General features: G+C 47.7%; 1 protein-coding gene across 1 annotated transcript in view; it reads left to right on the top strand.

Annotated features, from left to right (window-relative positions):
- si:ch73-383l1.1 (receptor tyrosine-protein kinase erbB-4) overlaps nt 1-13,018 on the top strand; it is a 469,115-nt gene that overhangs the window by 387,373 nt on the left and 68,724 nt on the right. The window contains 1 exon segment of the mRNA XM_042325104.1: nt 10,753-10,885. Within this exon segment, the coding sequence (XP_042181038.1) occupies nt 10,753-10,885 (133 nt within the window).

The following is a 13,018-nucleotide window of genomic DNA, read 5'->3' as shown; positions in this document are numbered from 1 at the left end:
GGAGGGAAGGATAGAGGAATAGAGGGAGGGAGGGAAGGAAAAGAGGGAGGGAAGGAGGGATAGAGGGAGGGAGGGAAGGAAAGAGGGAGGGAAGGAAAGAGGGAGGGAAGGATAGAGGGATAGAGGGAGGGAGGGAAGGAAAGAGGGAGGGAAGGATAGAGGGATGGAAGGAAGGAAAGAGGAATAGAGAGAAGGGAGGGAGGGAAGGAAAGAGGGAGGGAAGGATAGGGAGGGAAGGATAGAGGGAGGGAGGGAAGGAAAGAGGGAGGGAAGGATAGAGGATAGAGGGAGGGAGGGAGGGAAGGAAGGAAGAGGGGGAGGGAGGAGGGAAGAGGGATAGAGGGAGGGAGGGAAGGAAAGAGGGAGGGAATGATAGAGGGATAGAGGGATAGAGGAATAGAGGGAGGGGGAAGGAAAGAGGGAGGGAAGGATAGAGGGATAGAGGGAGGGAGGGAGGGAGGGAGGGAGGGAAGGAAAGAGGGAGGGAATGATAGAGGGATAGAGGGATAGAGGGAGGGAAGGAAAGAGTTAATGTATAAGAGAGGAGAGGGTTAGCAAATTTAAACATTTAAAGGAAAACCTGTTGGAGGTATTAAAAAAACCTGTTGGAGGTATTAAAAAAACCTGTTGGAGGTATTAAAAAAAACCTGTTGGAGGTATTAAAAAAACCTGTTAGAGGTATTAAAAAAACCTGTTGGAGATATTAAAAAAACCTGTTAGAGGTATTAAAAAACCTGTTGGAGATATTAAAAAACCTGTTGGAGGTATTAAAAAAACCTGTTGGAGGTATTAAAAACCTGTTGGAGGTATTAAAAAAAACCTGTTGGAGGTATTAAAAAAACCTGTTGGAGGTATTAAAAAAACCTGTTGGAGATATTAAAAAAACCTGTTGGAGGTATTAAAAAACCTGTTGGAGGTATTAAAAAACCTGTTGGAGGTATTGAAAAAACCTGTTGGAGATATTGAAAAAACCTGTTGGAGGTATTTAAAAAACCTGTCGGAGATATTAAAAAAACCTGTTGGAGATATTAAAAAAACCTGTTGGAGGTATTGAAAAAACCTGTTGGAGGTATTAAAAAACCTGTTGGAGGTATTAAAAAAACCTGTTGGAGGTATTGAAAAAACCTGTTGGAGGTATTGAAAAAACCTGTTGGAGGTATTAAAAAAACCTGTTGGAGGTATTAAAAAACCTGTTGGAGGTATTAAAAAACCTGTTGGAGGTATTAAAAAACCTGTTGGAGGTAAAAAACCTGTTGGAGGTATTAAAAAACCTGTTGGAGGTATTAAAAAAAAACCTGTTGGAGGTATTAAAAAAAAAAAAACCTGTTGGAGGTATTAAAAAAACCTGTTGGAGGTATTAAAAAAACCTGTTGGAGGTATTAAAAAACCTATTAGAGGTATTAAAAACCTGTTGGAGGTATTAAAAACCTGTTGGAGGTATTAAAAAACCTGTTGGAGGTATTAAAAAACCTGTTGGAGGTATTAAAAAACCTGTTGGAGGTATTAAAAAACCTGTTGGAGGTATTAAAAAAACCTGTTGGAGATATTAAAAAAAAACCTGTTGGAGGTATTAAAAAACCTGTTGGAGGTATTAAAAAAACCTGTTGGAGGTATTGAAAAAACCTGTTGGAGGTATTAAAAAAACCTGTTGGAGATATTAAAAAAACCTGTTGGAGGTATTAAAAAACCTGTTGGAGGTATTAAAAAACCTGTTGGAGGTATTGAAAAAACCTGTTGGAGATATTGAAAAAACCTGTTGGAGGTATTTAAAAAACCTGTCGGAGATATTAAAAAAACCTGTTGGAGGTATATAAAAACCTGTCGGAGATATTAAAAAAACCTGTTGGAGATATTAAAAAAAAAAAACCTGTTGGAGGTATTGAAAAAAACCTGTTGGAGGTAAAAACCTGTTGGAGGTATTAAAAAAACCTGTTGGAGGTATTTGTCACGCCCTGGTCAAAGTATTTTGTGTTTATCTTTATGTATTTGGTCAGGCCAGGGTGTGGCATGGGGTTTTTGTAATTGTGGTGTGTTTGTCTTGGGGTTTTGGTGGTGGTATTGGGATTGTAGCTTAGTGGGTTATCTAGCAAAGTTTATGGCTGTCTGGAATGGTTCTCAATCAGAGGCAGGTGCTTATCGTTGTCTCTGATTGGGAACCATATTTAGGCAGCCATATTCTTTGAGTTTGTCGTGGGTGATTGTCCTTAGTGTCCTATGTGTACTCTCGGTTAGTTTGCACTAGATAGGCTGTTTCGGTTTTGATTACGCTTATTGTTTTGTGTAGTGTTCGTGTTTTCTTTATTTGATTAAACATGAATCTCAATCGACACGCTGCAGTTTGGTCCGACTCTCCTTCATCACCACTAGAAAACCGTTACAGAATCACCCACCAACCAAGGACCAAGCGGCGTGGTAAACAGAGGCAGCAGCAACAGCAGCAGCAGGAGAAGCGACAGGTGCAGCAGGAGCAGCAGCAGCAGCAGCAGCAAAGCAGCAAAGGCAGCAGCAGGAGCAAAGGCAGCAGCAGGAGAAGCAACAGAGGCAGCAGCAGCATTGGGAGAGGCTGCACTCTTTGGATAAATGGACTTGGGAGGAGATCCTTGACGGACAAGGACCCTGGGCAGAGCCATGGATGGAATTGGAGCTGTCGGCGAAGCAGAGTGCTGAGTCTGAGAGTGTGGAGGATGTATTGGACAGAGTAGAAAGAAAGGTGTGGGCTTGGCATAGCATGCACGGCATACCAGTGCCAGCACCACGCATCAGGCCTACAGTGCGTCCCACCTGTTCAGCGCTGCCGGAGCCTTTCTCCTCTACAGCGCTGCTGGAGTCTCCCGCCTGTTCAGCGCAGCCAGAGCCTTTCTCCTCTCCTGCGCGGCCGGAGTCTCCCGCCTGTTCAGCGCAGCCAGTCTACAAGGAGCTGCCAGTCTGTAAGGAGCTGCCAGTCTGCACGGAGCTGCCAGTCTGCAAGGAGCTGTCAGTCTGCACGGAGCTGTCAGTCTGCACGGAGCTGCCAGTCTGCACGGAGCTGCCAGTCTGCACGGAGCTGCCAGTCTGCACGGAGCTGTCAGTCTGCACGGAGCCGCCAGAGCTGCCAGTCTGTAAGAAGCCGCCAGAGCTGTCAGCCTACATGGAGCAGCCAGAGCTGTCAGCCTGCATGAAGCAGCCAGAGATGTCAGTCTGCATAGAGCAGCCAGTCTGCATGGAGCAGCCAGTCTGCATGGAGCAGCCAGTCTGCAAGGAGCTGTCAGTCTGCACGGAGCTGCCAGTCTGCACGGAGCTGCCAGTCTGCACGGAGCTGCCAGTCTGCAAGGAGCTGCCAGTCTGTAAGGAGCTGCCAGTCTGCACGGAGCCGCCAGAGCTGCCAGTCTGTAAGAAGCCGCCAGAGCTGTCAGCCTACATGGAGCAGCCAGAGCTGTCAGTCTGCATGAAGCAGCCAGAGATGTCAGTCTGCATAGAGCAGCCAGTCTGCATGGAGCAGCCAGTCTGCAAGGAGCTGTCAGTCTGCAAGGAGCTGTCAGTCTGCAAGGAGCTGTCAGTCTGCAAGGAGCTGTCAGTCTGCACGGAGCTGCCGGTCTGCACGGAGCTGCCGGCACGGAGCTGTCAGTCTGCACGGAGCTGCCAGTCTGCACGGAGCTGCCAGTCTGCACGGAGCTGCCAGTCTGCACGGAGCTGCCAGTCTGCACGGAGCTACCAGTCTGCAAGGAGCTGCCAGGAGCTGCCAGTCTGCAGAGCTGCCAGTCCAGAGCTGTCAGCATGGAGCAGCCAGTCTGCATGAAGCAGCCAGAGATGTCAGTCTGCATAGAGCTGCCAGTCTGCAAGGAGCTACCAGTCTGCAAGGAGCTGCCAGCTCTGCAAGGAGCTGCCAGTCTGCACGGAGCCGCCAGAGCTGTCAGTCTGTAAGAAGCCGCCAGAGCTGTCAGCCTATATGGAGCAGCCAGAGCTGCCAGTCTGCCCAGCAGCCAGAGAGTGCCCCATAGAGCAGTCAGTCCAGAGCAGCCAGTCTGCCCAGAGCTGTCAGTCTGCCAGGAGCCGCCAGTCTGCAAGAGCTGCCAGTCTGCCCAGCGCCGCCAGTCTGCCCAGCGCAGCCAGTCTGCACGGAGCCGCCAGAGCTGTCAGTCTGCCAGCGCCGCCAGTCTGCCCAGTCTGCCCAGCGTCGCCAGTCTGCCCCAGCGTCGCCAGTCTGCCCAGCGCCGCCAGTCTGCCCAGCGCCGCCAGATCTGCCAGTCAGCCAGACTCTTCCAGATCTGCCAGTCAGCCAGACTCTTCCAGATCTGCCAGTCAGCCAGACTCTTCCAGATCTGCCAGTCAACCAGACTCTTCCAGATCTGCTAGTCAACCAGACTCTTCCAGATCTGCCAGTCAACCAGACTCTACCAGATCTGCCAGTCAACCAGACTCTTCCAGATCTGCCAGTCAATCAGACTCTTCCAGATCCGCCAGTCAGCCGGGATCTGCCAGAACTGCCAGTCAACCAGGGTCTGCCAGGATCCGCCAGTCTGCCAGGATCCGCCAGTCAGGATCCGCCAGGATCCGCCAGTCGGCCAGGATCCGCCCGGCCAGGATCCGCCAGTCGGCCAGGATCTGCCAGATCTGCCAGTCGGCCAGGATCTGCCAGAGGATCCGCCAGTCTGCCAGGATCCGCCAGTCTGCCAGGATCCGCCAGTCTGCCAGGATCCGCCAGTCTGCCAGGATCCACCAGTCAGCCAGGATCCACCAGTCAGCCAGGATCCGCCAGGATCCGCCAGTCTGCCAGGATCCACCAGTCAGCCAGGATCCACCAGTCAGCCAGGATCCGCCAGTCAGCCAGGAGTCAGCCAGGATCCGCCAGTCTGATCCACCAGTCAGCCAGGATCCTCCAGTCTCCGCCAGGATCCGCCAGTCTGCCAGGATCCGCCAGTCTGCCAGGATCCGCCAGTCTGCCAGGATCCGCCAGTCTGCCAGGATCCGCCAGGATCTGCCAGTCGGCCAGGATCTGCCAGTCGGCCAGGATCTGCCAGTGCCAGCCAGGATCCGCCAGTCTGCCAGGATCAGTTAGATCCGCCATTCAGCCAGGATCCGCCAGTCTGCCAGGATCCGCCAGTCTGCCAGGATCCGCCAGTCAGCCAGGATCCGCCAGTCTGCCAGGATCCACCAGTCAGCCAGGATCCGCCAGAAGTGCCAGTCAGCCAGGATCTGCCGGAACCACCAGCCAGCCAGGATCTGGTAGATCCATCAACCTGCCTGAGCTTCCTCTCACTCCTGAGCTTCCTCTCACTCCTGAGCTTCCTCTCACTCCTGAGCTTCCTCTCACTCCCTGAGCTTCCTCTCACTCCCGAGCTTCACTCCCTCTCACTCCCGAGTCCCCTCGGAGCTTCCCCTCGGTCCCGAGCTTCCCCTCGGTCCCGAGCTTCCCCTCGGTCCCGAGCTACCTCAGTCCAGTGGGGCCCGTTGTTAGGTTTCCTAGGCCAAGGTTAGCGGCGAGGGTCGCCACTCAAGGGACACTAAGGAGGTGGACTAAGACAATTATGGAGTGGGGTCCACGTCCAGCACCAGAGCCGCCACCGCGGACAGATGCCCACCCAGACCCTCCCCTACAGGTTTAGGTTGTGCGTTCGGGAGTCCGCACCTTAGGGGGGTTCTGTCACGCCCTGGTCAAAGTATTTTGTGTTTATCTTTATGTATTTGGTCAGGCCAGGGTGTGGCATGGGGTTTTTGTAATTGTGGTGTGTTTGTCTTGGGGTTTTGGTGGTGGTATTGGGATTGTAGCTTAGTGGGTTATCTAGCAAAGTCTATGGCTGTCTGGAATGGTTCTCAATCAGAGGCAGGTGCTTATCGTTGTCTCTGATTGGGAACCATATTTAGGCAGCCATATTCTTTGAGTTTGTCGTGGGTGATTGTCCTTAGTGTCCTATGTGTACTCTCGGTTAGTTTGCACTAGATAGGCTGTTTCGGTTTCGATTACGTTTATTGTTTTGTGTAGTGTTCGTGTTTTCTTTATTTGATTAAACATGAATCTCAATCGACACGCTGCAGTTTGGTCCGACTCTCCTTCATCACCACTAGAAAACCGTTACAGTATTAAAAAACCTGTTGGAGGTATTGAAAAAACCTGTTGGAGGTATTGAAAAAACCTGTTGGAGATATTAAAAAACCTGTTGGAGGTATTAAAAAAACCTGTTGGAGGTATTGAAAAATTGTTGGAGGTATTAAAAACCTGTTGGAGGTATTAAAAACCTGTTGGAGGTATTAAAAAAACCTGTTGGAGGTATTAAAAAACCTGTTGGAGGTATTAAAAAACCTGTTGGAGGTATTAAAAAACCTGTTGGAGGTATTAAAAAAACATTGCTGATTTATTAGATAAAAGGATACAAAGGCACATATTAAAATGAGACCAATTGACAGAACTGTATCTCCTCAAGATACACAGTCCTTCATTATGATTAATACTCAGTATTTCATTATGTATAATACTTCACAGTACCTCATGATGTATAATGATACACAGTTATTATTGATTAAATAATGATTCACAGTACTTAATGTATTAAAAAACACTGATGATAATGATACACAGTACTTAATGATGTATAATGATACACAGTACTTAATGATGTATAATGATTCACAGTACTTAATGATGTATAATGATACACAGTACTTAATGATGTATAATGATACACAGTATTAATGATGTATAATGATTCACAGTACTTAATGATGTATAATGATACACAGTACTTAATGATGTATAATGATTCACAGTACTTAATGATGTATAATGATTCACAGTACTTAATGATGTATAATGATACACAGTACTTAATGATGTATAATGATACACAGTACTTAATGATGTATAATGATACACAGTACTTAATGATGTATAATGATACACAGTACTTCATGATGTATAATGATACACAGTACTTTCATGATGTATAATGATACACAGTACTTAATGATGTATAATGATACACAGTACTTAATGATGTATAATGATTCACAGTACTTAATGATGTATAATGATACACAGTACTTAATGATGTATAATGATACACAGTACTTAATGATGTATAATGATACACAGTACTTAATGATGTATAATGATTCACAGTACTTAATGATGTATAATGATTCACAGTACTTAATGATGTATAATGATACACAGTACTTATTGATGTATAATGATACACAGTACTTAATGGTGTATAATGATACACAGTACTTCATGATGTATAATGATACACAGTACTTCATGATGTATAATGATTCACAGTACTTAATGATGTATAATGATACACAGTACCACATGATGTATAATGATACACAGTACTTAATGATGTATAATGATACACAGTACTTAATGATGTATAATGATACATAGTACTTCATGATGTATAATGATACACAGTACTTAATGATGTATAATGATACACAGTACTTAATGATGTATAATGATACACAGTACTTAATGATGTATAATGATACACAGTACTTCATGATGTATAATGATACACAGTACTTAATGATGTATAATGATACACAGTACCACATGATGTATAATGATACACAGTACTTTATGATGTATAATGATACACAGTACTTCATGATGTATAATGATACACAGTACTTCATGATGTATAATGATACACAGTACTTCATGATGTATAATGATACACAGTACTTAATGGTGTATAATGATACACAGTACTTAATGATGTATAATGATACACAGTACTTATTGATGTATAATGATACACAGTATTTAATGGTGTATAATGATACACAGTACTTCATGATGTATAATGATTCACAATACCTAATGATGTATAATGATACACAGTACTTCATGATGTATAATGATACACAGTACTTAATGATGTATAATGATACACAGTACTTAATGATGTATAATGATACACAGTACTTCATGATGTATAATGATACACAGTACTTCATGATGTATAATGATACACAGTACTTCATGGTGTATAATGATACACAGTACTTCATGATGTAACATGTACCATATGGGTCATGTGGAGGAAAGCTCAGCCCCAACTCATCTTTCACTAATAATACACTAGTGCTACATGCAAAATCAGAAATCATTCTGTCAACCATCAGACTGTCTGAATCCCAGAACAGGAACTAAGTAGTACACTGGGCACGAAGAGGTCTGATCTCTCACTGCAGAAATGAGGCTGTTTATTCTTTGTGGTTAAAACAAAAACAACTCAAAAGGGTTAAGTTTAGGTCTTCATTATGAGTGGTTATTAAGGTTAGGGCTATGGTTTGGGGAAGACTTCAAACAAAATCATTCAAAACGATGTGCAGTTTCCATGAAGTGTCATCAAGTAGCCTCCCTGCTTGCTAAAGAATGTGAACTGCTGTGGTGAGAACCAAGGAAGGCAAATATCGACGTCCTCAGGACCTTTTCACACATCCAGAATCGACAGCTCTTTCTTGTGACCAGCCTGCTTAGATGAGCCAAGTGGAAGGGGAGTGAATATCTAACTACTTTGTGTCTTTTTGCAAAGCACCATGGACGATAAAGGATAGTGGGTTGGGTTGATCAGACCCTGGCTTTGTCCCAAATATAACTATATTACCTATACAGGGCTCAACATTTGAGGAGATCCCTATGCACCCTGGTCAGAAGTAGTGCACTGTAAAGGGAAAGGGGTGCCAATGGGGAAACATCACCTGTCTGGGATGACAGGTTCAACTGGAAGAGGTTAGATGAAGAGGGGATGATAAAGGTGTGATAGTAGGAAGAGATGGAGGGAGGAAGAGATGGAGGGAGGAAGAGATGGAGGGAGGAAGAGATGGAGGAAGGAAGAGATGGAGGGAGGAAGAGATGGAGGGAGGAAGAGATGGAGGAAGGGAGAGATGAAGGGAGGAAGAGATGGAGGGAGGAAGAGATGGAGGAAGGGAGAGATGGAGGGAGGAAGAGATGTAGGGAGGAAGATATGGAGGGAGGAGATGGAGGGAGGAAGAGATGGAGGGAGGAAGAGATGGAGGGAGGAAGAGGTGGAGGGAGGAAGAGATGGAGGGAGGAAGAGATGGAGGAAGGGAGAGATTGAGGGAGGAAGAGATGAAGGGAGGGAGAGATGAAGGGAGGAGGAGATGGAGGGAGGGAGAGATGGAGGGAGGGAGAGATGGAGGGAGGAAGAGATGGAGGGAGGAAGAGATGAGGGAGGAAGAGATGAGGGAGGAAGAGATGGAGGAAGGAAGAGATGGAGGAAGGGAGAGATGGAGGGAGGAAGAGATGGAGGGAGGAAGAGATGGAGGGAAGATATGGAGGGAGGAGATAGAGGGAGGAAAGATGAAGGGAGGAAGAGATGGAGGGAGGGAGAGATGAAGGGAGGAAGAGATGTAGGGAGGAAGAGATGGAGGAAGGGGGAGATGGAGGGAGGAAGAGATGGAGGGAAGATATGGAGGGAGGAGAGAGAGGGAGGAAAGATGAAGGGAGGAAGAGATGAAGGGAGGGAGAGATGAAGGGAGGAAGAGATGGAGGGAGGAAGAGATGGAGGGCGGAAGAGATGAAGGGAGGAAGAGATGGAGGGAGGAAGAGATGGAGGGAGGGAGAGATGAAGGGAGGAAGAGATGGAGGGAGGAAGAGATGGAGGGAGGAAGAGATGGAGGGAGGAAGAGATGGAGGGAGGAAGAGATGGAGGGAGGAGATGAGAGGGAGGAAAGATGAAGGGAGGAAGAGATAGAGGGAGGAAGAGATGAAGGAGGAAGAGATGGAGGGAAGGGAGAGATGGAGGGAGGAAGAGATGGAGGGAGGAAGAGATGGAGGGAGGAAGAGATGGAGGAGGAGATAGAGGGAGGAAAGATGAAGGGAGGAAGAGATAGAGGGAGGAAGAGATGGAGGGAGGAAGAGATGGAGGGAAGAAGTGATGTAGGGAGGAAGAGATGGAGGGAGGAAGAGATGGAGGGAGGAGAGATGGAGGAAGGGGAGAGATGGAGGGAGGAAGAGATGGAGGAAGGGAGAGATGGAGGGAGGACGAGATGGAGGGAGGAAGAGATGGAGGGAGGAGATAGAGGGAGGAAAGATGAAGGGAGGAAGAGATGGAGGGAGATAGAGATGGAGGGAGGGAGGAAGAGATGGAGGGAGGAAGAGATGGAGGAAGGGAGAGATGGAGGGAGGAAGAGATGGAGGAAGGGAGAGATGGAGGGAGGAAGAGATGGAGGAAGGAAGAGATGGAGGGAGGAAGAGATGGAGGAGGAGGAGGAGAAAGAGGGAGGAAGAGATGGAGGGAGGAAGAGATGGAGGGAGGAAGAGATGGAGGGAGGAAGAGATGGAGGGAGGAAGAGATGGAGGGAGGAAGAGATGGAGGAAGGGAGAGATGGAGGGAGGAAGAGATGGAGGAAGGGAGAGATGGAGGGAGGAAGAGATGGAGGGAGGGAGGAGATATGGAGGGAGGAGATATGGAGGAAGAGATGGAGGGAGGAATATATGGAGGGAGGAGATATGGAGGGAGGAGATATGGAGGAAGAGATGGAGGGAGGAGAGATGGAGGGAGGAGATATGGAGGAAGAGATGGAGGGAGGAGAGATGGAGGGAGGAGATATGGAGGGAGGAGATTTGGAAGGGGGAGAGACTCAGATCAGATAGGACCCACTGGTGGGATTGTTGTCTTGTCTGAGGAGCTAGGGGACATGGACATGACACACACACACACACACACACACACACACACACAGTTCCATAATGGAGCCATACATGTTGGTGACATACGGGCCTGTCTCTTACTCTGTCTGCAGGACGCCCCTCATCGCGGCCGGGGTGATCGGTGCTCTGTTTGTCATCGTTATCGTGGCGCTGAGCGTGGCGGTCTACGTGCGCCGTAAGAGCATCAAGAAGAAGAGGGCTCTGCGCCGCTTCCTGGAGACAGAGGTGAGGGGTCAAGGGTCATCCAGGATTCATTGTGACTCAACCAATCAGCTCAGGGAATTAGACATTACATTACTATACTGGTACGGGGTTAAGAGTGGATATGATGTGAAGGATTTCACAGCATGTACTTGATGTATTTCTGAAAAGGATACGATCTCTGTGAAACCCTGACATGGTGTTGAACAAGATACAGTACACCTTGTGCTGCACATGTACTCTACACATCATAGTGCACTGTGTCAAAATGGAGTCTTCCAAACGGTTAACTCCACACCTTAGCTTGCTAAACCCTGGACAGAATATTTAACTGACCCATAAAGTATACAACTACCTCAACATGATGTGTTCTCCATCTCTCATTGTTGGAGCATTGAGATGAAGTTGCAGGGATGTATTACTAGACTGGAGAGTACGCTTGGTATTCATTGGAGGGGATGTGTGTGTGCGTTCACTTGTTAGTGTGTACGCCCGCAGTTGACCTGGCCTCCCAGTTCCATGACAAAGTAGGAGCTGTCGGGGAGCGTTAGGATCATTTACAGGTGAAACCACAGTGTTATAGACAGCTGTCAGTCTGGAGACGTTTACTGCCCCGCCTACTGCAGTCCCACAACACTGCAGCACAGAGGGGCTGACGGAAGAACACACACATCCATCTCAATCAGTCTTCCTCTGGCAAGGGAGAGTATCCATGATCCTGGATCGTATTGTGGTGGGGGTAGAAATAGGGTCGGGGGGTGACGATCTCGGACTACTGCCCAGTCTGCCAAACCCACCTAAACACACACACAGATGGACACACAAACACACACACCCTATGACCCTAGCACATACACTTTGAATACATACCCACCTCCCCTCCTCCCCACCTCCCCACCTCTCCCACTCCTCCCCACCTCCCCACCTCTCCCCACCCCTCCCCCCACCTCCCCCCTCCCCACCTCCCCACCTCCCCACCTCCCCACCTCCCCTCCTCCCCACCTCCTCCCCACCTCTCCCCTCCCCTCCTCCCCACCTCCCCACCTCTCCCGCTCCCCTCCTCCCCACCTCCCCTCCTCCCTGCCTCCCCACCTCCCCTCCCCTCCCCACCTCCCCACCTCCCCTCCTCCCCACCTCTCCCACTCCCCTCCTCCCCACCTCCCCCTCCTCCCCACCCCCCACCCTCCCCTCCTCCCCACCTCTCCACCCCACCTCCTCCCCACCTCTCCACCTCCCCTCCTCCCCATAGCCCCCTCCTCCCCACTCCCCTCCTCCCCACCTCGCTATGCTGTCGAGCAGCCCCTGTCCTCTCTGATTGGTTGAAAGGAGGGTTTTTGATGTGCTATGCTGTCCAACAGCCCTTCTCCTCTCTGATTGGTTGAAAGGAGGGTTTTTGATGTGCTATGCTGTCCAGAAGCCCTTCTCCTCTCTGATTGGTTGAAACGAGGGATTTTGATGTGTGGATTTTGATGTGCTAGACAGAGAGACAGAGAGATATCTATATCTCCTCTATATTTCCTCTCAATTCAATTCAATTCAATTCAATTCAAGGGGCTGTATTGGCATGGGAAACATGTGTTAACATTGCCAAAGCAAGTTAGGTAGATAATATACAAAAGTGAAATAAACAATAAAAATTAACAGTAAATATTACATATACACAAGTTTCAAAACAATAAAGACATAACAAATGTCATATTATGTATATATACAGTGTTGTAATGATGTACAAATGGTTAAAGTACAAAAGGGAAAATAAATAAGCATAAATATGGGTTGTATTTACAATGGTGTTTGTTCTTCACTGGTTGACCTTTTCTTGTGGCAACAGGTCACACATCTTGCTGCTGTGATGGCACACTGTGGTATTTCACCCAGTAGATATGGGAGTTTATCAAAATTGGGTTTGTTTTCGAATTCTTTGTGGATCTGTGTAATCTGAGGGAAATATGTGTCTCTAATATGGTCATACATTGGGCAGGAGGTTAGGAAGTGCAGCTCAGTTTCCACCTCATTTTGTGGGCAGTGAGCACATAGCCTGTCTTCTCTTGAGAGCCATGTCTGCCTACGACGGGCTAAGCTATGCTTCTCTCTCTATCTCCTCTCTCTCTATCTCATCTCTCTATCTCCTCTCTCTATATATCTCCTCCTATATCT

The sequence above is a fragment of the Oncorhynchus tshawytscha genome, linkage group LG08, assembly GCF_018296145.1.
Source record: "Oncorhynchus tshawytscha isolate Ot180627B linkage group LG08, Otsh_v2.0, whole genome shotgun sequence".
NCBI lineage: Eukaryota > Metazoa > Chordata > Actinopteri > Salmoniformes > Salmonidae > Oncorhynchus > Oncorhynchus tshawytscha.
The sequence above is the reverse complement of the archived record's forward strand: the minus strand, read 5'-3'. Positions and strand labels throughout refer to the sequence as shown.